The sequence below is a fragment of the Urocitellus parryii genome, chromosome 5 (genome assembly GCF_045843805.1).
Source record: "Urocitellus parryii isolate mUroPar1 chromosome 5, mUroPar1.hap1, whole genome shotgun sequence".
Classification (NCBI taxonomy): domain Eukaryota; kingdom Metazoa; phylum Chordata; class Mammalia; order Rodentia; family Sciuridae; genus Urocitellus; species Urocitellus parryii.
The window spans coordinates 183,456,471-183,469,609 of record NC_135535.1 but is presented as its reverse complement, the minus strand read 5'-3'; the positions used below and the strand labels follow the sequence as shown (position 1 = coordinate 183,469,609).

The window sequence follows — 13,139 nt, the reverse complement described above, 5'->3', positions numbered from 1 at the left end:
ATAATGATTGCTACTGGAAGTCCCATTCCCATCAACCTTAATGTCAGGGCTATGGGTAAAATGGGATGCTCTTTAGAACAGCCTGGTCCTCTAAACCAAAGGCCAAAATCCTCTTCCTGAAGTCATGTGACTTTTTTTAAACCTTGTCTCCTGACTAGTTCTTTATCTTGTCACCTTGTTTTATGAATGAAAACTGAACCAGAGAAAGCAAGTGAGATTGCCTGGAGTAATCTGTGAAAGTAAACTAAAGATAGGAGTAGCATCCAAACTGGCTATTCATTAAATACAATGTTCCTTCCCTTAAATCACACTGTCCATTTGTCTCTCACCCAACAGAAAACAAAATACAAAACTAGGAGACTGTGGGTTAGCGGGAGGCATCTGTTCAGGTAATGCCAGTAAGAAGCAAATATGGATGTGACAGCAAATGTTAATGTCGTAGGTCAATTATTTCAATAATTACTAACTAAGACTTAAACGTTAAAGGAAGCTCTTAGGCAGAGAACAGGGAGGGGTAGAATACTTCAGATGACATTTGGAGAAAATAAATACGTTAGTAGAAAGTGAATAAGATTTTCTAGGCCAAGGAAAAGCAATTCAAGGAGATGAAGTACAGAGAGGGTATAATTTGCCTTAGAGTTAACTGCAACTAAATGTAATGCCACAGAAGTGGGTATTAATACATTTTCAATATGTTCTAATGACAATTCATGGAAAAGTGACGGGTTATTCCATCATAAGACGAATAAAACATCAATACAATAAGCCACTGACTCCAAAGTTGACATCTGTGACCTGTCTCAGTAATAACAAAAGTTCTAAAACAGCTCAAGTTCATTATTGCTATTACAAAGAACAACTGTAAGATTCAAAGGAACCACTGGAATATGAAGTTTATGACACCTTAATTATCTTCACAAGGAAACCATTCAAACACGCAGAAGTACAAATAAGAATCCTGAAAGAGTGCAGGTTAAAAGAAGATAAAGGGTATGTATGGCAAGATCGACTTCTGCTCCTATAAGCAAGAATATTTCACTGTGAGGAAGCAGTATATAAGTAACTGGCCTTCAGCAAAGAATAAATGGCTTCTGTTTCTAGCTAATGGATTTCATTTAAAATCTACTAATTGGGAGCAATGGAAGAAGAATAGGAACCAATACCAAAAGCAAATACTCCGTTCTTCTGAAGTATAGTATAATAATTTTTCCTTCTTATTTTTGTACTACGGAATTTCAGGAAGTCTTATTCATGGTAATAAGGATAAGCCTAGATCCCATAATTTTAAAATAATAAACAGGCTATAACGCACTGAACAAAAATTAATAGAAATAAATTAAGAATAAGAAATATTTTATATTCAAAAAAAGATAAATGTAGGTATCCTGAGATTCTCAACTATAAAAAGAATATAGTAATATCAATCTGTAAGCTTATGGTAATGATTAAAAAACATACATAAAATTTCTTAAGAGTGTCTGGTAATACTAAGTGCTTAATAAATGGCAGCTGCTTATTTTTACAACCAGGATGAAGAATAATCTCACTATTAAGAGCTGTAAGGGCTTGGGATGTGGCTCAAGCGGTAGCGCGCTCGCCTGGCATGTGTACGGCCCGGGTTCGATCCTTAGCACCACATACAAACAAAGATGTTGTGTCCGCCGAGAACTAAAAAATAAATATTAAAAAAAAAGAGCTTTAAAATTGGACTAGTCACTATGTTCCTGCTTCAACTTCAGTTTGAGCACACAAATATGATTACTGTTCATCGCATAGATTTTAAATATATCATTGACTAGATCTCCCAAGAAAACCAAAAGTAGTATTTGGAATCAAGGTGGAGTTACAATTAACCTAAATAGGCACTGGCTAGCAAAAACATTTTGACATGATTTTTAAGGAGCATTCGTAAGGCAAGGGCTCATTCACAGGGCATAAAAATAAGAAATAAAGAAAATCAAGGCAATTAAGAATTCTTAAAAATTAAAGGAAATTGCTGTGACATAATCCCAAATGAAAGGAAAAAGATATTTTCAAAGGAAATGGTCTTTGCTAGATTCATGTTTATCTAATTAGAAAACAATTCAAGACTTATCACCCTTTCACCTACCAATCAATCATAGTATACTTATTTGTAGGAGAATCTTAATTTCATCTTCTCTGTTCAGTGAAGCACCTAATTCCTTACTACTCCTAGTAGGGAATTTAGTTTAAGAGCTCCATTTCCATTCTTTAAAGTCAGAGACCATTTTTTTTCTCTTCATTTAATTCTAGAAATCAAAGGCAATGAAAAGAAAGTTTCTTTAACCCCAGAAGCATATTTGTGGACTAGACACTTAACAGCTAAATATAGAAGGTAAAGCATAAAGAAGACTCAGTGGGAAAAGGCAGGAGGTGATGAAAAAGAAATGTTCCTGCAACTGAAAGGCTAAACATGGAGGAGAAGCGAAGCTCCTGAAGGATAGTGGATGGAAATGGAATTGTATGGCTTTCCCTCTCACTAATGGAAATTCTATTTGTGACTGAGCCACTCTTAACAGAGGTTCTGCAAGCTGCCATGTGGCTTCTGAGCAGATTAATCTATTTTTCCCAAAGTGTAGAATTTGTTTTCTTTTAGATATTCTGAATTAGGAATTGGGAAAATTTTTATTTAAAAAAAAAATAGTAAGAGCTTTGAGTTTATTGCCTTTGCCCACTCACATGATGACAACCTCAATACATTCCTTCCCAAACTAGATATTGATCTGAGTAATAAAATGAAGGAACTCTTGAATTCTCCCTATACATAAAAATATACCTAGGGGACAATGATTCATGAAACCAGTCAAATTCAGGTCCTCATATACCACTAGTTTCTCCATCTTAGAAACACACTTAAGACTCAAAAAATAAAATTAATGCCCAAACAGCCTGTGAAGCACATAGACTAGAACAAGAGAAAAAAAAGTTTCTATCCTGGTCAGACCAGCCATCAGATAAAATATTATAAAATCTTCAATGGGCCATCCATTTAGAAGAGGTTCCAACCCTTCAAAGTCATATTCTAACATCAGCAACATTTTTCAGGAATCTTGGATCATATCCACAATGGCTTCTTTGTCAAGTAAGCAAGGAAGTTGTATCATTTTGGTTGCCTGGAAATTCATATCTGGTCCATTAAATTGCAAAGATCTTGGATCCATATTAAAGGTTGTGGATCTCCACATAAACAATATCTCTGTTACAGAGAAAGAAGGGGCTGCTGCACTTGCTAGAATGTCCCCAGCTTTGTATCAGATGCTCCAAGTTTGGTTTCAACCAGGCTTCCAGTGTGCCCAATGCCAAACTTCATGCTTTAGCAAGGGGAAAAATGGCTAGATCCAGGAACACACCAGACCTCTGAGAGCATGCTTGGTCCCCTTGTTAGCACCAATGTCTTGTCACTTAGTTCCTCACAGACTAAACAACAACTTCTCTCTGAGAAGAGGACCTGGGTACTAAGAAGGAATTAAAGTAGAAATTAAAGTAGAAACTCCAAGGTCAAAGCAGCATCTGAGACCAGTACAAAAAAAGTGAAGAAATTCAATGAGCAGCAACTCTGGGGTACTCAAGTTTCTCCAATCCTGGTCCATCCTCATGGCCCCACCTGTACCCCAATCATCGGCACCACCTCTTCAATCCACAGCAAGTCCAATGGAGCTGAGGCTCGAGTTTGTCGGTGGTGAATTCGGCGGAGTCGTAGAAGGTACAGGATGATGGCCAGTAGCACCACCAAGATACAGGCAAAGAAGAGATAGTGATTATAGACAAAGGAGAGACGGAACCAGTTACCATGGGTTTGTCGGACACCTTCCTGCCGAAGATCCCTAAGGAAAGGTGGAAAAAACTGTTAGTTTCAAAGAAAAATGTTTGTTCTGATCTGAAGGTGTTATCCCATTTATTCCATCCACAGAAACATTCTAAGACAATCCAACCAAGGAACCAGAGTGTCTAGATCTTTTTTTAAAAAGTTGCTACATTTCCTTAGGAGCTAGCGTACCTAAAGAAAGCTGTTTTCTGACCATTATATTATAACCTGGGGGAAAAAAGTAGTCTAGTGGCCTGGCCAGAATAGAAGCCACTCTTTGGTCATTCAGATACTAGATCCACTTTTTGTTTTGTTTACCCTGTAGTGTTCTTCTGTTTGTTTTGTTTTGTCTTTTAATGTGAATCTCCAAACTGAAAGACTTCATATACAATATGGATATCTGCCTTTTATGGACAAATGAGACCAGGCAAATGCTCAGGTAGCAATTCTGCATGACAGTCACCAGCACTTTAGTTGGAGCACAACATCTGGTTCCCACAACCCCCATGCAACCCTCTTCCTTCAATTCTATTAACTGTCTGGTTCTTCATGGCATTGAATTTAGAGGAACAAGCACCAAAGATTAAGAATTTATCTGAAATAGTCCAAGGGAAAGAGTACCTAAAAATTGTCCTTACAGGACATAAAGGCAAGGCACTGAAATGCCTGCCACAGCTTGAAGAAAATATACCTCTTAAAGACACAGCATGTCCTTTGTTCTAATTCTGAACCACCAAATATCCAATAACACACTCTCTGGAGTGATTCTTACATTATGCAAGCTTGCTCTGGCCTCCCCACCTTCTCTAGTCACATGTTTTTCAAAGTAACTCGAGTAACATTCTGGTTCATCAGTGAGCATCTTAGAAATGGTTAGTAAGAGCTCAATCCTAAAGACTGATTTGTTGTTGGTGAACTAATAAAGCTGACTTTCTGAAATGGCAAAGATAGGAATGGACTTTAGCCCAATAATTTCCAATCTTCTTTCTGTTTCAAATGCCTGTATAGTTTTGGGGATGTGGAAATTGGGGGGAGGGTCACTGAAGAAATTTATCCTAAGCCAACAACAAACATTGTCTCTAAGCTCAAGGTACCAGCTTGGTTGGTCTCTTTACCTGAGTGGTAAGAATCGAGTTTTATACAGAATGGCTCCCAGCGTCCACTGAACCTCTCGGTCATACACCAGCTGGGCTGTCCGCAGGTTTGAGTAGTCGTAGGGAAAGTGGAATCCTTCATGCAGGACTTGGTACATCCAAGCTGACTTAAAACACTGATATCTGAGTTGTGATAAAAAACATTAAATAAATAAATAAAAAGAATTCTAACGCTTTCCTTTACGATAAGCCATGTATGCCCACTGGATGTCAATAGATCTACCTCTCCCAGATTCACCTTCCTCATCTCTAGGTGAATCCAAATTTTAATTTATCTTACTACAAATGATGCTGTGGCTGGGTTTCTCTTTGTTTGTCTTCCTACCTTTCCTCCTTCCTTTCTTCCTTCTTCCCTTCCTCCCTTCCTTCCCACCTTCATTTTTTCTTTCCTTCCATTCCCATCTTCAGAGAAGCTGTTGAAATATCTACAAATGTAACTGTATGCTCTCTAGGATTTGCTTCAAAATAATTCAGTTGTAAGAAGCAGGTAGAGGAAGGGAGACAACATTGGCCAGGAGTTAATAACTGTTAGTAAAGAAGTGGGATGATAGGTGCATGGGAATTCATTATGCTATTCTATTTTTGTTTGCATTTAAAAGTTTTGAACATTTATAAAATGGGAATACCAATGAGTCAAATTGGCACAATGCCGAGAGTTATTAAAGCTGGGTGAAAGTTACATGTTACTATTCTAATTTTCTGCATGTTTGATAGTTTCTATGATAAAATGTTTAGAATAAAAAGAACTGCCCTTTTGATATCAAATCACTTGGAGAAAACTCTCTTTATTTTTTACTTTTACTTACTTAGCTATCAATTTATTTAGCAGAACTGTGCATTAAACTGAGGGGTTCTCTACCACTGAGCTACTTCTCCATCCCTTTTTCTTTTTTATGTTGAGGGGCTCACTAATTTGCTGAGGCTGGCCTTGAACTTAAAATTCTCCTGCTTTCATGTCCCAAGTTGCTGGGATTATAGACATGCACCACTACACACTGACAGAACTCTATTTAGTAACCCCTGGTTGCCTTTGGCTTTGCCCTAAAACCTCAGAAAATCAAAATCTGAAATAATCAAATTCTCCTTCAACATAAAATCCAATCTATACTATTGTTTGATGGCTCTCCATTATAATCTACCATCCATATTCTAAGGCCATATCTAAGATGAAATAAAAAATTACTTACTTGAGTCGATGCTCATCTGCATGTGAAGAAAAGAGGCCATTCTTGAACCTCTGAGTTAGTACTGACCAAGCCATGCCACAGTAATCCTGGAACAACCACAGAGAAACAGTACAGCATGAAATAGGAGGCAGACTCCCTAATGTCCCCAGGCACCATTGCTCTACTCCTAGAGTTACCTGTGAGCTACTAGCTGACCCAGGAAATGGCATATTCATTCACTGAACACTGTGCCAAACCTCTCTTTATTCCCATTGCCTCAAGTCTAGTATAAAAACAGTTTGAGCTGGATCCTGAGCCTCTTAGGCTTCATAGAGAGTTAAGGTTAGGAGAAGGAAGAGCAACATCAAAAGCCAAAGGGAGCTTCACTCCACTCTGCAGAGCTGACATGAGGAAGGAAGACAGCTGGAGCAGAATGGTCAGAAACCTATCACTGGCCTGCCTCCACGTTGTGATTCTCACCAAAAGAATTATTTCTTTTGGTTTGTTCAGGGAACAAACATTTGCTAAATGTCTACTCTGTGTTATGTGCTATCCTAGGTGCCAAGGGATTGAGCAGTGAAAAAAAGAATTCCTGTCCTCATGAAGCTTACCTTTTAATAGTAAGAGAAAAACAAACAAACATAAATATATACACGCACGCATATACAGTATGTAAGATGACATAAATGCTCAGGGGACAAACAAAGCGGGAAAGGGCAGAGAGTCATATGGGAAGAGTTGTAATTTTGGAAAGGGTGGCCAGGAAATTTGGGACTATAACATCTAACAGTAAAAAATGTCAAGGAAAAAACAAATAACCCAATCAATAAATGGGCCAAAGAACTAACAGACATTTCTCAGAAGATGATACAATTAGAGAAATGCAAATAAATACAGAGTTACTCTAAGATTTCAAGAAGGGGAATGAGAGTAGGAAAGATAAAGGAATAAGATGGACATTATTACCCTAAATACATGTATGAAGAAACGAATGGTGTGACTCTACTTTGTGTACAACCCGAGACATGAAAAATTGTGCTCTATATGTGTAATATGAATTGTAATGCATTCTGCTGTCATATATAACAAATTAGAATAAATTTTTTAAATGTCAAGGAAGCAAAATCTTCCCTTTTTCCTTGGGAAGGGAATTTATTGACATTAGCAACTTGGGTAAGCAATGACTTGAACCGTATGGTGTTCAAGAGAATAGGATTTGAAGAAGTTTTGAGATAAGAGAAAGACTTAGGTCATGAACAATCAGGGACTCTTTAGCTCTGGAAAGGGAAGGTAAAAGAGTGTAGTCCCAGGGTCTAGAAAGGAAAGAAAAATACAAACCAAGTGTTCCACAATATTCCTTGGGAACTATCTTTTGGGGATATAATAGCACAGATACTGCAGATATTATTATTTTGGAAGTCTTTTACCAAGACAATCCTTGAGAATTTTAAGAAAGCAGAAAGAATAAAATGTACAGGAAGATGGATTCTTCTCATATATTTCTCTGACAACAGAGATAAAGCAGAGTTATACAAAAATCAAAGATAGGATTCTTCTAGTTTGGATGTAGAATGTCTCCCAAAGGTCTATATGTTAAAGGCTTGGCCCTCAGGGGGGCACTTTTGGGAGGTGTTGGAATCTTTAAGAGGTGGGGCTGAGTGGAGGTCTTTAGATCACTGGGGGAATGTCCTTAAAGGAGACTGTGGGACCCTGGCTCCCTTCTTGCTCTCTCTGCTCCCTGGCTCATGATGCAAACAGTTCTACTCCTTCACATGTTCCTTCCGTGATGTGCTATCTCACCCCGGGCTCAAAGCAAAGTGGCCAGTTGATCTTGGACTGGAATTAGAAAACTGAGCCAAAACAAACCTGTTCTCTTTATAAATTATCTCAGGTAGTTAGTTATAGTGAAGTTCACTAACAAAGACTCTAAACTAAGGCAGCGACCTACAGAAAGTTGGCTAAACTTTTACCTACACAGGTATCTAATGATTTAAGCCTATAAGATGCTTAAATCCTATATATGTGCATTTTAAATCTGAATAATACTTCTATCATCATTGCTTTTCACATCTTTCTAATAGTCTCTAAGTGACCCCATACCAATCTGTCCTCTTAATAATTCCAACCAAGAAAAAGAAAATGGACCTGCCCTGGATCCAGTATGACATCATCTCCGAAAGCACATTATATCTGAGACACTCAGCAAAGGGAAAAATAAATACAATGACACTTTCTGGTCATAGGCATTAACAAGACCATTAGAAAGTTGGAAGAAAAATCATTAGCAATCACAACAATTTTATATCTGACTGATAAAATGTCCATGGAAACTTAAACTCAACTAATTAATTAATTTTGCAGTGTTGCAGACTGAATGTAAGGCCTTCTGTATGCTAGACAAGTATTAGAAGGCTATTTAGCATAGCAGGTCCTTAACTTCTCTGAGTCTATCTTTTCCTCTAAAACAAGGGCTCATGGGGCCCCACCTAAGAATCAAATAAGCTTTCACATACAAAGCCCTTTGCACAGTGCCTGGCACGAAGTTAGACGCCCAAAGCATGGCTGCTGCAAACATGAGTCATTTTATCATTAATGATCTACCTGAGCAGCCTTGGCAAATGTTGGCCCATGGTAGCGGCCACCAATGCGCAACACATCCTCTGTACAGTAAAAAAATTCGGAGAAGCCGTAGAACTCGCTGTTGTTGAAATCAATTGGTGACTGGTAAATGCCATTCAGGGAGGCTTTGCTGGTGTTGGAGCGAGCCAGCAGGGGGCTCAGCATGGCCCCACAAGTGGCCCAGTCCCCTTTTCCTCGGATGTGTAGGACCTGGTTATTTCTTTCCACCACGTCAGTGAGTCCCACAGGCAGGCAGGGATCCAGAAATGGATTGTCAGGACTCAGGCCCGTCTTCTGGCCAAGCAGCCTGTCCACATGACAAAAACAAAGCATGAGACTGCTGAGCTCAAACACTCTAAGAAACAACACTCATCACGTACATCTCAGGACTGTTTTTCATGCCATCCCTAGAAATAAGGATGCAGTGGACTATTACCATGCAGGAACATCATATGTAAATTTAATATAAACAAATTAAATTCAGAAAAAGAAGAAGGAAAAAATATGCCAGTGATCAATTTTAGTCAAGCCTGTCATCAGCATATCTCATTCCCAGTGCACAGAAAAACTGGAGATAGGAATCTGTTGTCCTCCATCTGGACTTCATTTCCACATGCCTCCCCCAAATACAAGGATCTTTCCATGCTGAGTGTGGTTCTCATGTTTAAAAATACAACTGCAAGGGGGCAAAGTGGGAAGGGCTGGGGGGAGGGTTTCTGAGGAGAGGACCACAGCAGTGGGATCATGGCAATGCCTGGCTTGGAATGAGCAGTGCTGGAACAGAACAGACAGAACACCGGCTCCGGAGAGCAACCTGCAGGTCTGGGAGTCTCTGTGTGAACAGTGGAGGACATGGTTCTAGTTCTTTGGTCTATGCTTATCTAGTAACTGTATTATCAATTACTATAGAGATTAACAGGCAGAACTGTCCAAGGATGGAAATTTCATGGAGACCAAATAAAATTTCCCAGTGCAGTTAATTTTTCATTAGTTCCTAAACAGGTAGATGTGAAAGAATGAGTTTCCTGGAATGAAGATGCACCCACAAGTATAAAGATTGAAGGAGAGACTGGGAAGGCGGCAACATAACAGAATACTTAGGAACATATGGAATTTATTTTAAGACATGTAACCAACTGAAAAAAACTCAGAAAATTTTTATTCAGAAGACAGAACCATTAAGTTTCACCATCCCAGGAGGCATAGGTTTCTCTAGTAGATTGGCAGCCACAACAATATATACCTTTTACTCCTCAATCTCACATGACTTAAGACACTTGACCAGAAAATAACAATGCATAAGAAGAAGACGCAGGCTGGCAAGAAGTTCTGAGGCAGCAGAGAACAGCAAACAGGAAAAAAAAACAACAAAGCAGAGGGTGGGGGCACAGTGGCTACTGAAGTAGGAACAAATCAAAATGGGTATGAAACCTTCATAACAAATATTCTTGAAATGTGATAGTGCCCAGAGGAGCAATCAGTACCACAACCTAAGCAACACCTGTGTGGACCTAAGAGCACATTCAGAACAAAACACACTGCCTGATGGGACTGCAGTCATCAATCATCCTGGGCACCCCAAACTCTTGCTGACTGAAACGTAGAAAATTTAGAAAGATTTAGGAGACAATATTTTCTTCAACATGCTCTAAATATAAGATAATTGGTTGTTATGGAGAAATTATTACAAATGGGATACTACAGTAGTTTTTCAAGCTAGTTTTTCTAGCTAAATAAATGAGTGTAAATAATTTTATGGTGGAAAAGAACTCTGTTGTATGCTTTCTTTTAGTATGCATAATAAAAAATAATTTTAAATACTCCAAACAATCACTTCATAATTGTTTATTATGGTCTAATTGGTTCATCTGGTACTCAAAAGAAGAACTGGTGATCTGTCCAGTGTTGGAAGAAAAACTGGCTACTTGGGGACTTAACAAGAAATCATTTAAAAAGTTAACTGTAATTATATATGCTTTTTACATTTTGTGCACACTACAAACCTGACTCTCATATGAGATGACTTACTCCACTGTAAGTCAACAATCATGTTTTGAGCACCAGTATGTAAAAGGAACTGCTGGGAGGTACATTATACTACACAACTTAAATTAGACCTTTATTAGCCTCACTTATCCCATGATACCATGTCTGGATGTAGAACACAGCAAGAAACCATAACAAGCTATTGTACCTTTTTATGAGTCCTAATAACAAAGAACACAGTGCACCCTGGAACAGGCCAGGTGGGGCTGCTGATAAAAGGTGTCTTAGTGAGAGATCTAGCTCACTGGCAGGTATGATTGGAAAGGAGAAGAAAGGATGTGAATATTCTTCCTTATATTTTTGGCCTGATGACATTGTTTTAGAAACTTGGATCTCATGTCCAGTGTACCTGTTTTTGCTAAGAGTTTCATTCAGCACAAGGTCTTCATAGCGCTGCCGGGCAAAGTTGCCTCCAAAACCCAGAAAGGTTGTGACATAAACCCTATACACATGTTCCGTGTGTTGCACATCACAGCCCAGGTTGAACTCAGCCAGCAGAATCTTGGCAGCTTCTTCCTATAATACAATGTTCAAAGAAAAAAGGGAATTTTAGTTTTCATTGCTTTCTAATTTAGACAAAGACATAAAATGATAAGACTGCACCAAAAAGTACAAATTAGAGGCCAAGTTGGAGACTAAACAAATTTAGAGATTAAAACACTATCTGCAGTATAGGAGGTAGAATTATTACAGTGGATGTCATTTTCTGATATGTACTTTGTATTTTCTAATTCTCCACAATGGCAATGGGCTATTTTTATAATAAGAAAAAAATCCTTTAATAAAAAAGGAATTTAGAGAATCATCATGAGATTTATTCTATGGTCTTTTCCAAACTATTCAAGAAGACTTAATATTCTTTGTGACAAGTTTGGGCACTGGAAAATTTCAATCTTATTTTATCTCCAAAGAAAAAAAGTACTCTTCTTCCTCTCCCTCCCCACCCCGTCTCTCTTAACCTCAAATGCAGAGGTTAACTTAATCACATACCTCAGCAGATGGCACATTATCATGGCAAAGCCTCTCTTCTGCTTTATTTGGTCCCATTTATGCTCATATCCATTCCAATTCCTTGTAATAAGCAACCATTCTAATGTGCTTAATGTGTAATTTTTGTTTGTGTATTATTGAAAAATGGAGATTACTGATTCTGATTGTATTTGATTGTGAAAAAGCTACTACACCCAGCAATTCTGCTCCTAAATATATACTGAAGTGATCTGAAAAGTATGTCTACATAAAAATGTGTACATAAATGTTCACAGCAGTATTACTGATAATAACCAAAAAGTGGAAGCGACTCAATGTCCATCAGCTGATGAATGGATAAACAAAACACGGCATGGGTGTACAGAATGTTATTCAGCCACATAAAGCAATGAAGCACTGACACATGCACAAGGTTTCCAGATGAACCTTGGAAACGTTCTGCTAAGTAAGAGGCAGACCCAAATGGCCATAGTGTGTGATATTATTTATATGAAAGACTCAGAATAGGCAGATCCACAGGACACAGGAAGTAGACTAGTGGTTGTTGGAGATAGGGAATAGGGAGAATGGAAAATGAGTGCTAAGGAATATGGGGTTTCTTTGTGGAAGCCAAAATGATGATTGAACAACTTTGTGAATAACTTTGTAAATTGAACTGTTATAGTTTGGATCTGAAATGTCCCCCAAAATCTCTTGTGCTTTTTCCTTCCTTTTTAACTAAGCACTATGAACCATCTTTAAGAGCCATTATATTTCTATGCATACATCTAATTCATTGCTTGCTATACTTTATGTACTAGTATTACTTTCTAAACATGCACAAGAAAAGCCATTTGTTTAAGACTTTATGTTTCACAGTGCCACTTGTTACCTATTCCTTAAATCAGAACAATGTATTCATTTTACCTATAGAATACATACTAACAAATACAGACTAAACAGTTTCTTAACCAAGTTAGTTCCCTAATCTCCAACCCTGGCAAAGAATATCTCTGTGGACTCACATTTCCAATAGTCCTATGGAAATTCTGACATGCATGTTTCTTGTATATTTCACACTCAACACACCCAGAAATAAACTCATTGGTCTTAGTACCAAATAGCTAGAACACCAGACAGATGCTCTTACCCACACCTCTCCTGACTTTACTGTTGGTTCAGCATTGACCCTTCCCTTTCCACATGTGCCTTTTCTCAGCAGTGGAGTTCCTCAGCCTTATAGTTATTTATCTAGGACCCTCAGCATCGCTGGCCTCCTTTAGTCACACACCACCACAACCCGTCACTCCTTGAAATCCGTCTCCTCCCTTCCATTTCTACTTATACTGCTTAGTTCAA

General features: G+C 38.3%; 1 protein-coding gene across 1 annotated transcript in view; it reads right to left on the bottom strand.

Annotated features, from left to right (window-relative positions):
• Positions 1 to 3,474: 3,474 nt before the first annotated feature.
• Positions 3,475 to 13,139, bottom strand: part of Entpd7 (ectonucleoside triphosphate diphosphohydrolase 7) — a 45,248-nt gene continuing 35,583 nt past the window's right edge. The window contains exons 9-13 of the mRNA XM_026394814.2: positions 11,161 to 11,327; positions 8,748 to 9,072; positions 6,168 to 6,253; positions 4,942 to 5,103; positions 3,475 to 3,845 (exon numbers count right to left, since the gene is read on the bottom strand). Coding sequence (XP_026250599.2) covers positions 3,614 to 3,845; positions 4,942 to 5,103; positions 6,168 to 6,253; positions 8,748 to 9,072; positions 11,161 to 11,327 — 972 coding nt within the window. The 3' untranslated portion in view covers positions 3,475 to 3,613. The remainder of the gene's footprint in view (positions 3,846 to 4,941; positions 5,104 to 6,167; positions 6,254 to 8,747; positions 9,073 to 11,160; positions 11,328 to 13,139) is intronic.